Below are 15,194 nucleotides of genomic sequence, written 5' to 3' on the forward strand. Positions count from 1 at the left end.
ATTTATCCATTCTGCAAAGCCCACATTATAAGAATGAACAAGAACTTTGCCATCCATTTCAGCAGGTGAAACACTATTCTCTCACAGCCAGGACCGAAGCCTGATTATTTATTAATATAATGAAGATATGCAACAAGACAGTACTGTGTGCAAATTGCAAACCAGTGAAAGAACACACAAGTCTTTTCTGAATGCTTCAAATATGCTTTGAACTCAGCATCGTGTCCTAAATTCGCCATAGAAAGTTGATGCAGTAAAATAACAGAATGAATTTGAATATAATTGGTGCAAAAGAGCAGAAAAGTCCATGAAACTTTACTCCTTTAGCTGAAAGGGTACTGACAAATAAGCACAGGTGAAAACAGAAAGGAGAAAACATTTTTTTAATGGAAAACTCGGCCTAGAATAAGAAATTAGTCTTAACCAGCTCTATTTCTAGGGAAAATAAGGGCTCTCTGTTGAATGAGATGGCAGACCTATTCACACACAGCAATGAAAAGACTAAGATATTGATTGCCTTTTTTCCTCAGACTTTGTCAAGAAGACAAGACTCCTGGAAGGTCTCAGATAGCAGGCTGAAAGGCTGGATTAGGGAAGATGTACCTTTGGCAGAATAGGATAAGGTGAGGGAATACTTTAGCAAACTAGGCATACATAAATCCATGGGCCCTGATGCAATGCATCCACAAGTCCTAAAGAAGTTGGCAGACGCTGTGAAGACACTCAGCAATTTGGGGTCAATTATGGCAAGTGGGAGAAGTACACAAAGACTGGATGAAAATAAATGTCCCTCCAACCTTCAGAGAGGTCAAGAAGTAGGCCTGGGGAACTGCAAGCCAGTTAGCCTGACACTGACCTTTGGATAGGTGATGGAACAGCTAATACTAGAAACCATTCAGTTGGAGGCCAGTCACAATGGTGTTTTCCAGGGCTCAGTATTGACTCCTGTTCTCTTTTATATATTTAGCAATGATGTGAATAAGGATATTAATCTGCAACTTCTGTAAGTCTGCAGACGACAAGAAGTTAAGCAAAAAAGTTGATCTGCTTGAGGCTAAGAGGCTCTAAGAAGGATCTTAATGGGCTGACCAATGGGCCAAAGCCAGCTGTATGAGGTTCAAGGCTAAAAGCCACATACTGAACTAGGATCACAACTAAGCCTATGCAATGCTACAGACTGGAGGAAGAGTGGCTTTAAAACTGCCTGGAGGAAAAGGACCTGGGTTTGCAGCTTGATAGGCAGCAGAAATAGCAATGTGCTCAGGTGACCAAGAAAGCCAATGCCATCCTGGTTTGTATCAGAAATAGTGTGGCTAGCAGGAGTAAGGACATGATTGCACCCCTGTATTCAACTCTGGTAAGGCCACATCTTAAATACCGTGCTCAGTTTTGAGCATCTCACTAGAAGCAAGACTTCAAGATCCTGAAGCATGTTCCAACAACATGGCAACAAAGACAGTGCCAGGTCAAAAATCTCATGAGCAGCAACTGAGGGAACTGGAGTTAATTAGCCAAGAGAACACGAGACTTAGGGGAGACATTATTGCTCTCCATAACTACCTCAGAGGTGATTGGAGTGTGGTGGTGATCAGTCTCTTTTCCCAAGGAAAATCAGTAGGACAAGAGCAAATGGCCGTAAGTTGCACGAAGGAAGGTGTAGGTTGAGTATTAGGAAAAAATTATTCACTGGATGGGTTGTAAAGCATTGGAACAGGCTCTCCAAGGAAATGGTTGAGTCATCATCCCTGGATAATATTTAAAGGACTTGTAGATGTAGTGTTTATGGATGTGGTTTAGTGATAGACTAAACTTGTCAGTGCTATTTTAATGATTGTATTTGATGTGAGAAACCCTTTTCAATGTAAGTGATCTTACAGTTTTGTAATCTCCAGGCACACGAAAGAGAAGAAAATCATCAGGAGTTTGGATTCACCAAGGGAAGGTCATGTCAGACCAACCTACTAAGCTTCTATAATGAAATGACCAGACTGATAGATGAGGGGAGAACAATTGTTGTTTTCCTGGACTTCAGTAAGGCCTATGACACTGTGCTGCATAAGATCCTAATAGATAAGCTGCTGAAATATGAGCTGGATGAGTAGCAGTGAAGTGGATCCAAAACTGTTCAGTTCCAACTGTGTCTTAGCATTTCTGATCCCCTCTCTATAGGTCCAGATAGCACCCCTGTACTCTTTCCGGGCCATAATGATAGTGCTTTTATTCTATCTATTTTATATTTACATGTCTCCATTTATTTCACTTATTTTGTTTCTCTTTCAACTCAATACAAGATTTAATGAAGTACATAGTACTTTTATGAACATGCTTTCATGAATTCCATAATAAAAACTATAATTCCATATAGCATGCAAGGAATAGAAAGGTGTAAAATGTATTTTTTTTTCTCTTCAAATTAAATATTCACAGTAGACAATTGAAATACACCATCAATAAACTAGATTCTACCTTGGAAAGAAAAGAGACAAATGAAATACAACCATAGTTCATCTTAAACTTCTCTTAAAATCTTTGAGAAAAGGTGGCATGAAATCAAGAAAACAAACCAAAAAGAAGAAAAATTGAATAATCTGATAATGCTTAGAATATAGCAATACTACTGGATAACATTGCGTTCTGGTTCAAGTATTGACAGACCAACCAGAGGTGAAGCACTGTAGGATCTGGTGCTCACCAGTGCAGAGGAGATCATTAAAGGCATTAAGGTTGGAAGCAGGCTAGGCTGCAGTGACCATGCCCTGGTTGAGTGATCTTGAGGAATGTGGGCCAGGGAAAGAGTGGGGTCTTGCAGCATTCTTGGTCCTGTTATATTTAAAATAAGAGTTAGTATTAATTTTTGCATGATGTTTTCTCAAATTCTTGTACGACCTTTTCCATCCTTCCCTAAAACCTTAAACCAAATATAGAATCACAGAACTGCAGGGATTGGAAGGGACCTCTGGAGGTCATCAAGTCCAACCTCCCTGCTACAGCAGGTTCCCTACGGTAGGTTACACAGGAAAGTGCCCAGGTGGCTTATGAATTCCTCCAGGGAAGGAGATTCCACAACCTCCCTGGGCAGCCTGTTTCAGTGCTCCAACACCCTCACAGCAAAGAGGACAGTGAATGAAAAATAGGATCAGGACATTTTGGGAGAGCAAACTTTAGGCTTTTTCCCCTTCTCTGTTAAGGAAATGTTGGACGAAATCTCCTGGGAAGCTGTCCTTAGAGACAAAGGAGTGGAGGAAAACTGGCTACTCTTTAAGGATGCGTTTCCGAGAATGCAAGAGCTCTCTGTCCCTCAGAATAAGAAAGTGGGCAGGGGAGGCAGGAAACCAACATGGCTTGGCAAGGACCTGCTGTTCAAACTAGGGGAAAAGCACAGATTGTATTGGCTGTGGAAACAAGGGCGTGTCACCTGGGGAGAATACAGGGACACTGTCTGGACTTGCAGAGAGGGGATTAGAAAGCCAAGGTGCAGATGGAACCAAACTTGGTGAGGAATGTTAAAAACGAGAAGAAGGGATTCTACAGGTAAGTTGGCCAGAAGAGGCAGGCCAAAGAGAGCATACCTCCTTTGGTAATTGAGAAAGGAGAACTGGCTACAACAGATATGGGGAAGGCTGAGGTACTAAATGAGTTTTTTGCCTCGTTCTTCACTGGCAACCAGGATTCTTGTATTTCTCATGTCCCTGAAGCTCACATCCCTGGGCGCACCCTAGGTGGGAACTGAGGGATTAAACCCCTCACCTCTTTCCCCCTCATTCCCCAAGCCCATATGGGCAGAGCAATTCTGAGACCATCTCATGAGACTGAATGTATACACATTGTGCCAGACATATTTGGTAGCCTTCTATGCTGGAGTGATGACACTGGTGGGCAAAGGGAAGGTGACTAATGTCATCTGCCTAGATCTATGAAAGGCCTTTGACATGGTTCCTCACCACATCCTTATCTCTAAATTGAAGAGATACAGATTTGAGAGGTAGACCATTTGGTGGATAAGGAATTGGTTGGAAGAATGTAGACAGAGGGTTGTGATGAATGGCATTACAAATGTCCAGGTGAAGGCTGGTGATGTCTCCCAGGGGCCTGTCTTGGGACCAGTGTTCATCAACATCTTCCTCAATAACATCGATGACTGGCCCAAGTACACCCACAGCAAGTTTGCCAGTGTCACCAAGCTGAGTGATGTGGTTACACATTAGCAGAAAAGGATGTCATCCAGAAGGACCTTGACAAACTCAAAAGGTCAACCTTATGAGATTCGACATAGCAAAGTGCAAGGTTTTGCACTTGGGTCGGAGTAATCTGGGATATGTATACAGACTGGGAGATGAAATCCTTGACAGTAGCTCTGCAGAGAAGGACCTGGGGGTCCTGCTGGATGAAAAACTGAACATGAGTCAGCAGTGTGCTCTTGCAGCTCAAAAGGCCAATGGTATCCTGGGCTCCATCACAAGAGGAGTGGCTAGCAGGGACAGGGAGGTAGTTGATCCTCTCTACTCTGCCCTTGAGAGGCTCCATCTGGAGTACTGCATCCAGGTCTGGGGCCCCAGAACAGAAAAGATGAACCAACAGAGATGGCCCAGAGGGGGGCCACAAAGATGATCGTAGTGCTGGAGCACTTCCCTAGTGCTGGAGCACTTCCCTTGTGAGGACAGGCTGAGGGAGCTGGGCTTGTTCAGCCTGGAGAAGAGAAGGCTGCGAGGAGACCTCGTTGCAGACTTCCAGTATTTAAAAGGGGATTATTAAGAGGGGAATCAACTTATTGCTTGGATAGATAGTGATAGGACATGGGAGAATGGTTTTAAGCTCAAGGAAAGAAGGCTTAGATTGGATGTCAGGGGAAGTTTTTTGCAGAGGGAGTGGTGAGGTGCTGGAACAGGCTGCCCAGTGATGTTTTGGATGCTCCATCCCTGGAGGTGTTCAAGACCAGGTTGGATGGGGCCCTGGGTAACCTGGTCTAGTACCAGGTCTGGAGGTTGGTGGCCCTGTCTGTGACAGGGTAGTTGCAACTGGATGATTCTTGGGGTCCCTTCCAACCCAAGTCATTTTATGATTCTGTGAGTCTCAAGGATAGGTTGTGATTATCATTTGGAGAAAATCTGACCTATGACTCTTTGAGTAGGGCCAGGAAATCACTACAGTTTAAGGAAAAAATGTCTATTGCTAAGACCTGTGTCAGTCAACATTTAAACACCACAAGGCCTCTTATTTTCCTTAGTCAAAATCAACACCTGCAAAGTTGTGACTGGTGGATCATAAATAACATAATGATATTTATTAATATAACTGCTAACTTAGAATAATTTTCTCTTACCATGTTCCAAACAAAAATATGGGAATAAGTATTCCTATGTCTTTTTCAAGCAAAAATGTGTAGTGTGCTTTTGATTATATAAAGGTCATATCTTGTTTGCTCCAATGTATCTCTTTATATTGCCTCCATTAGCAATTGCTTTGTCAGCTTGTGCAGATGAGGTCTAATATGCATCACTACCTTAGGAAACCCAGATAGTTATTTGTCAAAAATATGCACATAGGTGAACAGATGTAACATTCAACAGATATATGTTTGGTAACTCAGATGGGGTAGTAATAAGAAATTCACTTTTTATTACCAGTATTTGTTAAAAATATGTTGACCAAATGGTAAGGACTAGTGATACAGACTCTTCGGGCATTCCACCAAGGCAAAAGGAAGATCAGGATGAATCCTGATATCTCCTCCAGGCTTGAAGACAAACTTGAATGATTACATCTGCAGTTCTTGTTTCTCCCAGATTTTCTTCTGCTGCCTGTACCAACACAGTGAATTTTCAGTAAAGATACTGGAAACACATGAATGCTAGTGAAACTAGTATCTGAAGTATCAGCCAAGCCCAGCTGCTGCAGTTAATGCTTAGTATTACAGGCAGTGATGAATAATAAACAGAAATAATTTGAAAATATCAGTTTGTAGGTACAAACCAGTTATTTTTTGACTAAGATTTTATAATTAGGTATGGACAGTCTTATTTCATTAAGGAAATAAGGGTCTGAACATTTCAATCATTTAAGCTGAATTACCAGAGTCCTGAATCATGTCATAGCAGTCATGATTCTCATCCCTGCCTGTTCCCTTGAGGCCTCTCTCACATGCTCAAAGATCAGCACGCCATTTCATCATCCTTTATGCCCTCCACCCAGGACTCACTTCTGGCATCAGGGTCATCACCTCCTGCCTGACCCAGTGAGGCCACACTGGTTCCCAGCTTCCTACAGCTTTGCCCAGCCCAACCAATGGCCCTGCTGAGCCAAGCCCACTTACAGGCCCATGTCCAGGCCCAGTCTCAGTCCCATTCTCATCCTGGTGCAGCCCTCTGCTGTCCCGCTTCTGGTTGATGAGATGGGACTAGCCCGGCTGACAGGTCATGCCAAGCCACTCCTATGGGGAGCCCCAGTGACAGTAACTCCTGAGGAACGCTAAGGGAATTGCTAATTCTCAGAGCATCCTGACAGACATTATGTACCAAAGTGATACTTCTTTCAGAGGCAACACTCATAGGAATACAAACACCCATACTGAGCATTAGGCATAAAAAAATGAGCAAGTAAAAGCAGTATTTGCTATAAATCAATCACTCAGCACAACTGCACTGTGATGCAGTCTGTCTATTCAGTCTATCACACTTGTGTGGACATGGAGAAGAAGAGAGAGTGTCTAAGAGGAATAGAGAGTACTTTTATTGTTTTGTCCTTTCCCAAGGAAAACACATACGCATGAATAACATTAGCTCTGTCACACTTTCCTAGGTGCAAATGAGATGCTACTCTCTTTACACTGCTGTTTCTTATCCTGTGTTGAGTCATGCAGTGTAGATATTTTATCCTCTTCATGTCTCTGCTGTAAGACCTCAGATCATGTTATCACTTTACAAATATAGCATATTAGTACATCTGGAGTGCTAGTCACGCTGTGGGGTTCAAATAGGTTTGGCTGGCCATGAGCTATGCTGCTGCTATAAACAACCTCAGTGTCCCAGATTAAATAACCACAGAGTACACCCAGGACTTCTGGACATTAGTGTTCTTTAGTAGCAGGTAAGTGACAATTTTGCTGGTTATTGTGTTTCTTCAGGTGTGTGGGGTCAAGGTAGGAAGTAGTGAAACTGAAATGTCTTTATCAGGTCTTTACTGCTGTTACTGTATTGTGGATTTTTAAATGCCAGTATATATGGGATAAATAGCTGAAAGCATTAATCCAAAGTGATGTATTTGCTGGGTGCCTTTAAAGATTGTAAGACTCATACTATATGTCGTTCCTCTAAGAAGATTTACATCTGTGACAAATCCAAACTTTATAATTTAGAGAGGTTTTCAAGACTTACAGCTACTTGCTCACTTCATGACTCAGTTGTAATGAACCTTTGCTATTACATCTCAAGGACATATGCTGGTGTGAGAATGATTTTCAATAAAAAAATGATTAGAGAGGCTGGTCATTTATCTTTGTTGTTTGCCAAAATTTAGAGTGGAACTTAGGAAAAACTATAGAGGTTCTGTTTCTGAAGGCCACTTACAACTAATCTAGCATGGTATAGAAAATCTCATTTGCTAAATCTTGCGTAAGCAAAACCTATTGTTTAAAGTCAAATGTTGTCATTATGACAACAGTTGCTACTGAGTATTTAGTGCTGTCTGTCACTGACATGTAAAGGTGTTAAAGTACTGACTAGTTTTCTTCTTAGTAGCTGTTAACTTAGTGAGCAGTTAACTTGAGAAGGTCAGTGATAGACAAGATGTATTAACCAAAGAGGTAGATCCTACTGGAGTTTCATCCACATTGCTCTTCACAAGAGTGAGGGTGAAGAACTGTTACAAGAAGGATGCCCATCTGTCTTTGTCACCTGTACCTCCTATCCAAATGCTTTGGAAAGTTTGTTGGGAAAGTCTAAAGATGTAGCTCTGGTCAGTGAGGAGAGTGAGAGAATACAGTGCTACTTCATGGCTGTGAGGTGGAGTTTGAGCCACTTAAGCTGGAATAACTTGGCTGCTGAAGTAGTTTAAAACATCTTCTCCTGCCTATCTAAATTGTTTGTGCTTGTCATCTTACATAAAAAAAACTGACTGTTTAGGAAATGCCTATGAGCATTTTACTCACAATATGTGTAAATAAGAAATGAATAAAAAGCTCAATGCTATAGGTCACTCATGGGTTTTCGCTTAGCTTCTACAACAAGGGAAAATGCAGAAGGTAGTACAGGATTCTTGTTAGATCACTGCATGGAAAATGGACACAGAATAAAAGGACATCATTAAAATTTTGGTTATTCTCAATTCTGTGGCTATTCTCTTAGAATTCTATTTCTATTAGAAAAGGCAATCTGAAATATAATTTATGAGATTATCATCCATACAGATAACTCCATGGACTGGTTCCAGTACACTGTACATGAAAGGTAACAATAGCAGCCCCATTTCCTGGGTTGGCCACAGTCCACTAGGCTTATGATGAATAAGTCAGTTAGGTGTTGCTAAAAGATCTGATGACATAGAACAGACCTGAGAAACTTGAGACTTTTCTCTCAGGTTTCTGATTAATTAAGATCTACTCATATATGAAAGCCTCCATATTTTGTTCACTGTATCTTTATTTGCAGTGAATCTTTGTAACTAATGAAGTAGGTAATCTCTAATTATTGGACAGACTTAGGCTTTCCAGGTTTACTTATAACAGTTCTTTCCACCTGTTGACTACAGTTAAATTTGTAGATTCAACAACCTTAAAAATATGTAATACACTTTTGAGCTCGCTGGCATCCCTTTGACAAAAAGGGCTTAAAATATAACCCCATTTTAAATACATCAGACACTCCTTAATCTTATGAGCATTATACTTTATTAATGCTCCGTGAAAAAATAAAGAATAGATTTGTGCCACTGTCCAGTGTTTTGTTATCTACACTGTCAACGGAAGAATTGCTTTGAATAATTAGTCAACTCACTTAAGCGCAAGGGGAATACATCTATAATAAATCCCCTCGCATATGTAACATCTATCATGCTTGATGGCAAACATATTAGTACTACAAGCATTGAGAAAGTATAAGGAATATTGTATTTCAGCTGCTAATTAATACATAATTAAAGACCTAATTAATGAATAAACTTGTGAAAAATTGTCTGAAAATCAAGGTGTGAAGAATGTAGTGATAGAGTTTGTAAGACAGATTAATTTACATCTAGAATATGAACAAATTAATGAAAACGGTCAGTAATTGTGCTGCAGAACTGAACAAAGATATATAAAAGTGTGCAGGAACAAAGCTCAGGAATTTCATGTATTCACGTATCTTTTTAATTTTTTGATGTTTGCAGTTATTCCTACCTAAAGAATAAGAAATACACTAAGATATGAAATCTTTGCTCTATTACCTGTGGTATATATGGTGCAAAAGTTTTTGTTTTTATTTTTTTATTTTTATTTTTATTTTTATTTTTTTTGAGAAACAGGCTAATATCTTAATTAAGATTCTGTTCTTAAAAGCTTATTTTATATAAGTAGAAAACTCAAATAGATTTATCAGACCACTTAGGATTAAACCCTTTGATATGAAAAAATGATAATTTCTGAAATTAACTTCAGTGAAAGCTCTACTAATAGTTTGGAAGTATCACTGCCTGTGTTTATCTAGGAGTCGGCTGGCTTAGAATGTGCTCTTGAGGGAGCAAGAAGGAACATTTCAAACTCCCCAAACATCTAGGCTTGTGTCCAAATGTCAGGATGACTTTCTCCAGCCTGAAGTAGCTTGTCCCTTTCCACCTCTACTTATTCTGTGGTGTAGCAGTATTTTCTGGATCTCTACAGACCAGTGCCTCCAGGGAGACTGGGGACTGCTGTGATCCCTGCCTATGTGCTCCCTATACATGGATGCATATGTGATTTGAAGTATACAAACAAATTTCAATGTCTTCCCTAAAACAGACTATTAAATCTGCATATTTTGGTGAGTTTAGCTACAAATTTACCTGCAAATCCAATGTGAAGAATAATGCCCTGAGGGTATATAACAAGGGCTTGTTTCTTGTTTCCAACAGCAAGACTAGGAAGGGTAGAGCAGCTTCCTGTTCTGCAGTTCCTTCCATCTCCCAGAGTGGCATAGTGTAACACTGACCCATGTCTGAGCTGTGTTTGTTGTAAATTTTGAACGTTGTCCTTTGAATGTCCATTGAACAATTTCTACTGTTCTTTCAATCATAGCATATTTCTGTAATTTAATCTTTCCTTCATAATAAGTACATAAAGAAAGAAAGAAAGAAACAAACATGTTCAGATGCTATCCAAGTGTCAAGTTCTCTTGAATTACTTAAAGTCTCATAGGATAAATGACTTGATCATTCTGAAACAAACACTATGTGAGTCAGCTTATTTCCTAAGAAATTATTTGCAGGATTACTAGGAGACATGTTCACCCATATTTTCACCTGTGTAATCCAGGCAGTAATAAGATTACAGCAGGTCTCCTATAGTGATTATCTAAAAGGAAATATCTCAAGTGAACAAGACTGTTAAGCAAATTGAAGAATGAAAATGTTAACATTTTGGTAACTCAGCAAATGAAGGTATGCCTGGTATTCGTTCTGAAAGCAGTAAGGGCCCATTGAGACACTGGAGGGCTTTAACACTAACTAATATTGTCTGATTAGTAATATCAAAACTATGTTGTACAACTTTGAGACTAAAGAGAAGACATAGGTCTTATTCTACAAATGCACAGTGCAGACTTGTTGGCCATTATTAACACTGGTATTAAAACTGTTCAGGGGAGGCTAAACTGTCATATAATAAAACTAATATAATTTTGCCATCTGACTAGCTGTTTTTAAACCACTCAAGACAGAGATAACTTTGATAGACAGCAAAGAGCCATAGGAGACTTGGTATTGTCAGTCCTGGAAAGCTGTACAGTTTTCATATCTAAGAGCATTTTTTCCCCTGTGTTCCACTACTTTTGAAAGAAGATCTTGTCCTTAATTTTGTGTAGTACGCTCCTTAGTGTGACCATACATCAGTACAGTGCTAAAATTATTACAGAAATGTTGTATGTTGTTAATCCAGTGCAGCCTGTGCTTTGAAGTGCACTTCTGCGAACTTCTGTAGGATTTCAGTGTTACTTTTAGCATACATGTACTTAAACAGTTTGATTCTCAAAAGTCAGTGATGCTGTGGCATCTGGTAGTATATGAACAGCTTATTGAGATGAAGTTGCTTTAATATTTTAAAACCCAGTTGCTTGAGTGGCCTTTTGTAAGCACAAGCTTTTAACACTTCCAGATGTAGTGCAAATGATCATTTTCCGGCTTCTTCCTAAAACCAGTAAAAGAAACAAAACAGAAAAACAAACCAAAACAAAGAGTCAAAATCTGCATTGGTAACGGGGGCCAACGGCCAAGTGAGGACAGATTGAACTGAGCAGACATGAGAGAGAGTACTGGCTATTTTCAAAGATAGCTTGAAAATGTCTAGCAGGTCTGTGGTAGAGCAGTAAACGGGGTTGGAGATATCAGTAGCTATAGGGAACAAGGTTTTTAAAGAGGTAGCATACCAGATCTACTAAATAACAATAAATAATAAGTAATAAAGAATACAGATATTATAAGGCAGATACCTTCTTCAATCTGTGGTTTTTAAACACCTTAATGAATAGATTTAAATGTACGGCTTCTGGGTCCTCATACAACAGGAAGAAGAAAATCTGAGGCAGGTGCTAGAGAACTATCAGAATATCTTTAGGGGAATTTACAAAATAAAATAAAATAGAAGATAAAATAAAAATATTCCATGCAGATATCTAAGCAGATATTTTTACTACCAATAGCATTTGATGTTAACATTCAATTTTTTAAGTGAAAACATAATCACTAAGATCTTAGTTTCTTTTTGCCACCTTATCTTCCAACTGCTTCAGCATCAGTATCCTTATACACATGAAAACTGTCTTTGATTTCAATGGATCTATTTATATATATAATTGAATGAATAAAATGATTGCAAGTACTAAAAGTACTAAAGGCACAGTACTGTTTTCTTTCTAATATTGGAAATCTCACAAATGTCTGTAAAGTCACTTGTTTTGTTCTGTGCATTCAGAAACAATACATGGTAACCAGAAAATTAGAACTAAATACTGATTGAAAGTGTTGTTGTGTGATGAAGCACTTTTGCTCAACTTCAGCTAGCCCAGAGATCTGGGGAATTATTAAATTGCCTAGGGGGGAAGAAAAAAAAAAAAAAAAAGGGCTTCAGGGTTGATATGAGGCCAAAAGTACAACAAGCAGATAGAGCTGCGAAGGAGAGGAGCTAATCTGGGTAGAACTGTAAATTCCTAGTTTAGAATGCAGAAAGGTGTTAAGGATTCTTTTGTGTGTGTTATTGATGAAAATAAGAGATGACCTAGACTTATAGTGAGAACAGAAGTTGTTACAATGGCCATAGTACTAAAAGGGATTTTTTATTTAAGCAAAGATAATGTTTATTTTTCCTTTTCCCTGTTTTCTGATAAAAAATACAAAGAAAGGGAATGAGAGAAGCAAAAGGATACTTGTGTCCTCTGCTACTAGTTCAAGTTTATCTGGACTCTACTATTAGTTTGCAAAATAGTCCAAATATTTATTATTAGAATTCTTTTTCTTTTAACTTCAGTTACTTAAAACATACTTTGCTTAAAAATATTGCCTAAAATGTAACGTGTACCATCTTCTGGTACACACTTTTTTCCCACAAATGATTCTCTTGAAAACGGTAACTTTTTCTTCTCTCTATGTTACTGAGTGTCTTCTTCCTTGGAAAGTTCTGTACTTGCATTATGAAGCCTAGATCACTCCAAATGTAATGGCTCCTATTTATTTCCTTGGAAACTACAACAGATATAAAGAACACAGTAACACGATTTGATACAGCAATTTCTTAGCTACAAAACACTATTTTTCAAGGTAGCTACCACTAATAGCTATGCATTTTCACCAGAAATGAACAAGAGCCTGCAAGCTGTGCTCATAATGATCTGCAGCAGCAGAGGTGACTCACTGTTTCACAGCTGGTGTCATGGCACTGTTGCAAGGAAAGTGTTGCCCACACAGTTTATTCACTTTATTGGCCTGAACAGGTGAGAGTCAGAAGGTGCCAAATCCGGAATATATGTTGCATATGGTAGGGCCAAGACTGGCAGTGTGCACCACGGTCTTCATACTGATAGGGGCCTTGTGTTACCACGCAGCAAGGGAAACCTTGTATTCTTCTCTGTCCTGACTCAGAAAGTGTGAGCTTCAGCTTAGTCAGCATTGTCTTATTCTCATATTGGTTCAATAGATTCTGACAGACTTCCATATTCTTCCTCCTCTTGTGTGAGCATTTGTGGCACCCACCTGGCACAAAATTTGCAATATTTCAGTGTTGCTACCATCATTTCCTCTGAAGCCAAGATTCAGCTCCGTATACAGTTCCCTGGTTGTAATCCATTGATTTGCATGGAAGAGCAGATTGAGACACTTCATTTCATGCTGTGACAGCTGTGCATGGCTGTCTGGAACATGGTTTATCTTGTTCTCACATCCACGGTTTGGTCTCTATGAATGATCAGCAAGCATCAGTGAATATCAATTGAACATCAATAGGTGCTTGGTTTTTTTTTTTGGTTTTTTTTTCTTTTTTTTTTTTACTTAGAGGAATTCAGTTCCACACCTCTACTTCACATGCACTTCCATGCAAGACAACATTTTGTCAGGCTGCCTCTCTGCTGCCATCACTTGCATGGTGAGAAAAGGATTATTGGTGGGAAGGTACAACCTCTATTGCCATGCCACTAGCATCTGCATCTGATGTCATAGACCAGCATAATAAAATAGGAGACATTACTTTTGTATCTCTCACACATTACATTGCCGAAGAGCCTTTCTTTCATGATGTGTTTCACTAATAATTCGTAAGACTGAAAGAACATTTGTAGAATGTTAGATAAGAAAGGTGAACTGATAATCTCCACCAGATTACAGATGTAGTTGTTACCCAGGGAAGATGGCATTAAACTGTCAACCACCTAATTATGCCTTAGTAGATGCTGTCTTCACATCATATTTATGGCTGTGTTCAATTTGAACAGAATAGTCCTCAGGAGTTTTGACTGGCACCTCTTACTTCCTAGCTGTATTCCTCTTGTGCCTGGTTTTACAATTGAAGAGAAATCCCAATGCATCACAATGTAATCCAATTTGTGGATGAAAATCATATGAACTTTTCCACCTTGAGTCTCTAATAAATCAGTGTCTTAATAAAGAACAGATGACTTAACCTGGCAGACAGGAAGGTGGGAAACAAGTCAAAAAAATAAAGTACTTACAGAATTCATTCAGACTTTGTGTTGATTAAGGCCATCTAGTTCCTACAGAGCTTGAGTGCTCAGCTGCCACTTCAAAGTCTCTCAGCAATTCAGCTCCTGCAATAGCCCTACCGAAACACTGAGCTATGAATTGTTCTATTAAAATGAATTAAGCCTGCAGAGTGACTGCAGCGACTGTGAGGAGGAAGTCCTTGCGCTGTTTCGTGGTTTGGACAGTTGGAGTGAGTGTTTTATTTTAGGTAATAACAGATGAAAGCAATTTTAAAAAGTACATCTGATTATAGATAAACCATTCAACTGAGAATAAGGTCATCATTCTCTTTACACTATTATTAACAGGTTTTTAACTTGTCTACTGTCAGCAGCCAGTATCAGATAAGCTATAAACTTATTTTTGTGTAATTATTAGTGCTTGTGAATATAAACAACCTCTATGAACAGCAAAGATAGTAGACATAGAACCATACTAAGGTAAAGAAGACTTTGTCTTAAAAAATATCTATCTCTTACGAGTATCTCTGTGCCAACATTTGGAATAGTCTTACAATTATGACAAATAAGGTGGACAGGTAGGAATCTTTCTTCTTAGTGTATGCCTGCATAATTCATTTTAATACACACTATGTGTCTTCCATGACATGAGGGTGTTTTCTGGCTCAGAATATATTATTCCTTTATATGTTGTGTGAAAAATGAGGCAGTTATGAAATTACAAGAGGAACAATGTAGAGGGGAGAATATTTTCTGCTTTTTCTTCAGTATTATAACAGAAAGACAGATAATAAATAGCTCCAACTAAAGGACTTAGAGTCTGGA

At 39.1% G+C, this 15,194-nt stretch overlaps 1 protein-coding gene across 1 annotated transcript in view; it reads left to right on the forward strand.

Moving 5' to 3' along the window:
• The window catches only part of LRRC2 (leucine rich repeat containing 2), a 210,553-nt gene that overhangs the window by 1,621 nt on the left and 193,738 nt on the right, over positions 1–15,194 (forward strand). Inside the window, 3 exon segments of the mRNA XM_010725844.2 lie at positions 1,177–1,191; positions 4,004–4,034; positions 11,648–11,711. Of these exon segments, the coding sequence (XP_010724146.2) occupies positions 1,177–1,191; positions 4,004–4,034; positions 11,648–11,711 (110 nt within the window).

This window comes from Meleagris gallopavo, chromosome Z (genome assembly GCF_000146605.3).
Source record: "Meleagris gallopavo isolate NT-WF06-2002-E0010 breed Aviagen turkey brand Nicholas breeding stock chromosome Z, Turkey_5.1, whole genome shotgun sequence".
Classification (NCBI taxonomy): domain Eukaryota; kingdom Metazoa; phylum Chordata; class Aves; order Galliformes; family Phasianidae; genus Meleagris; species Meleagris gallopavo.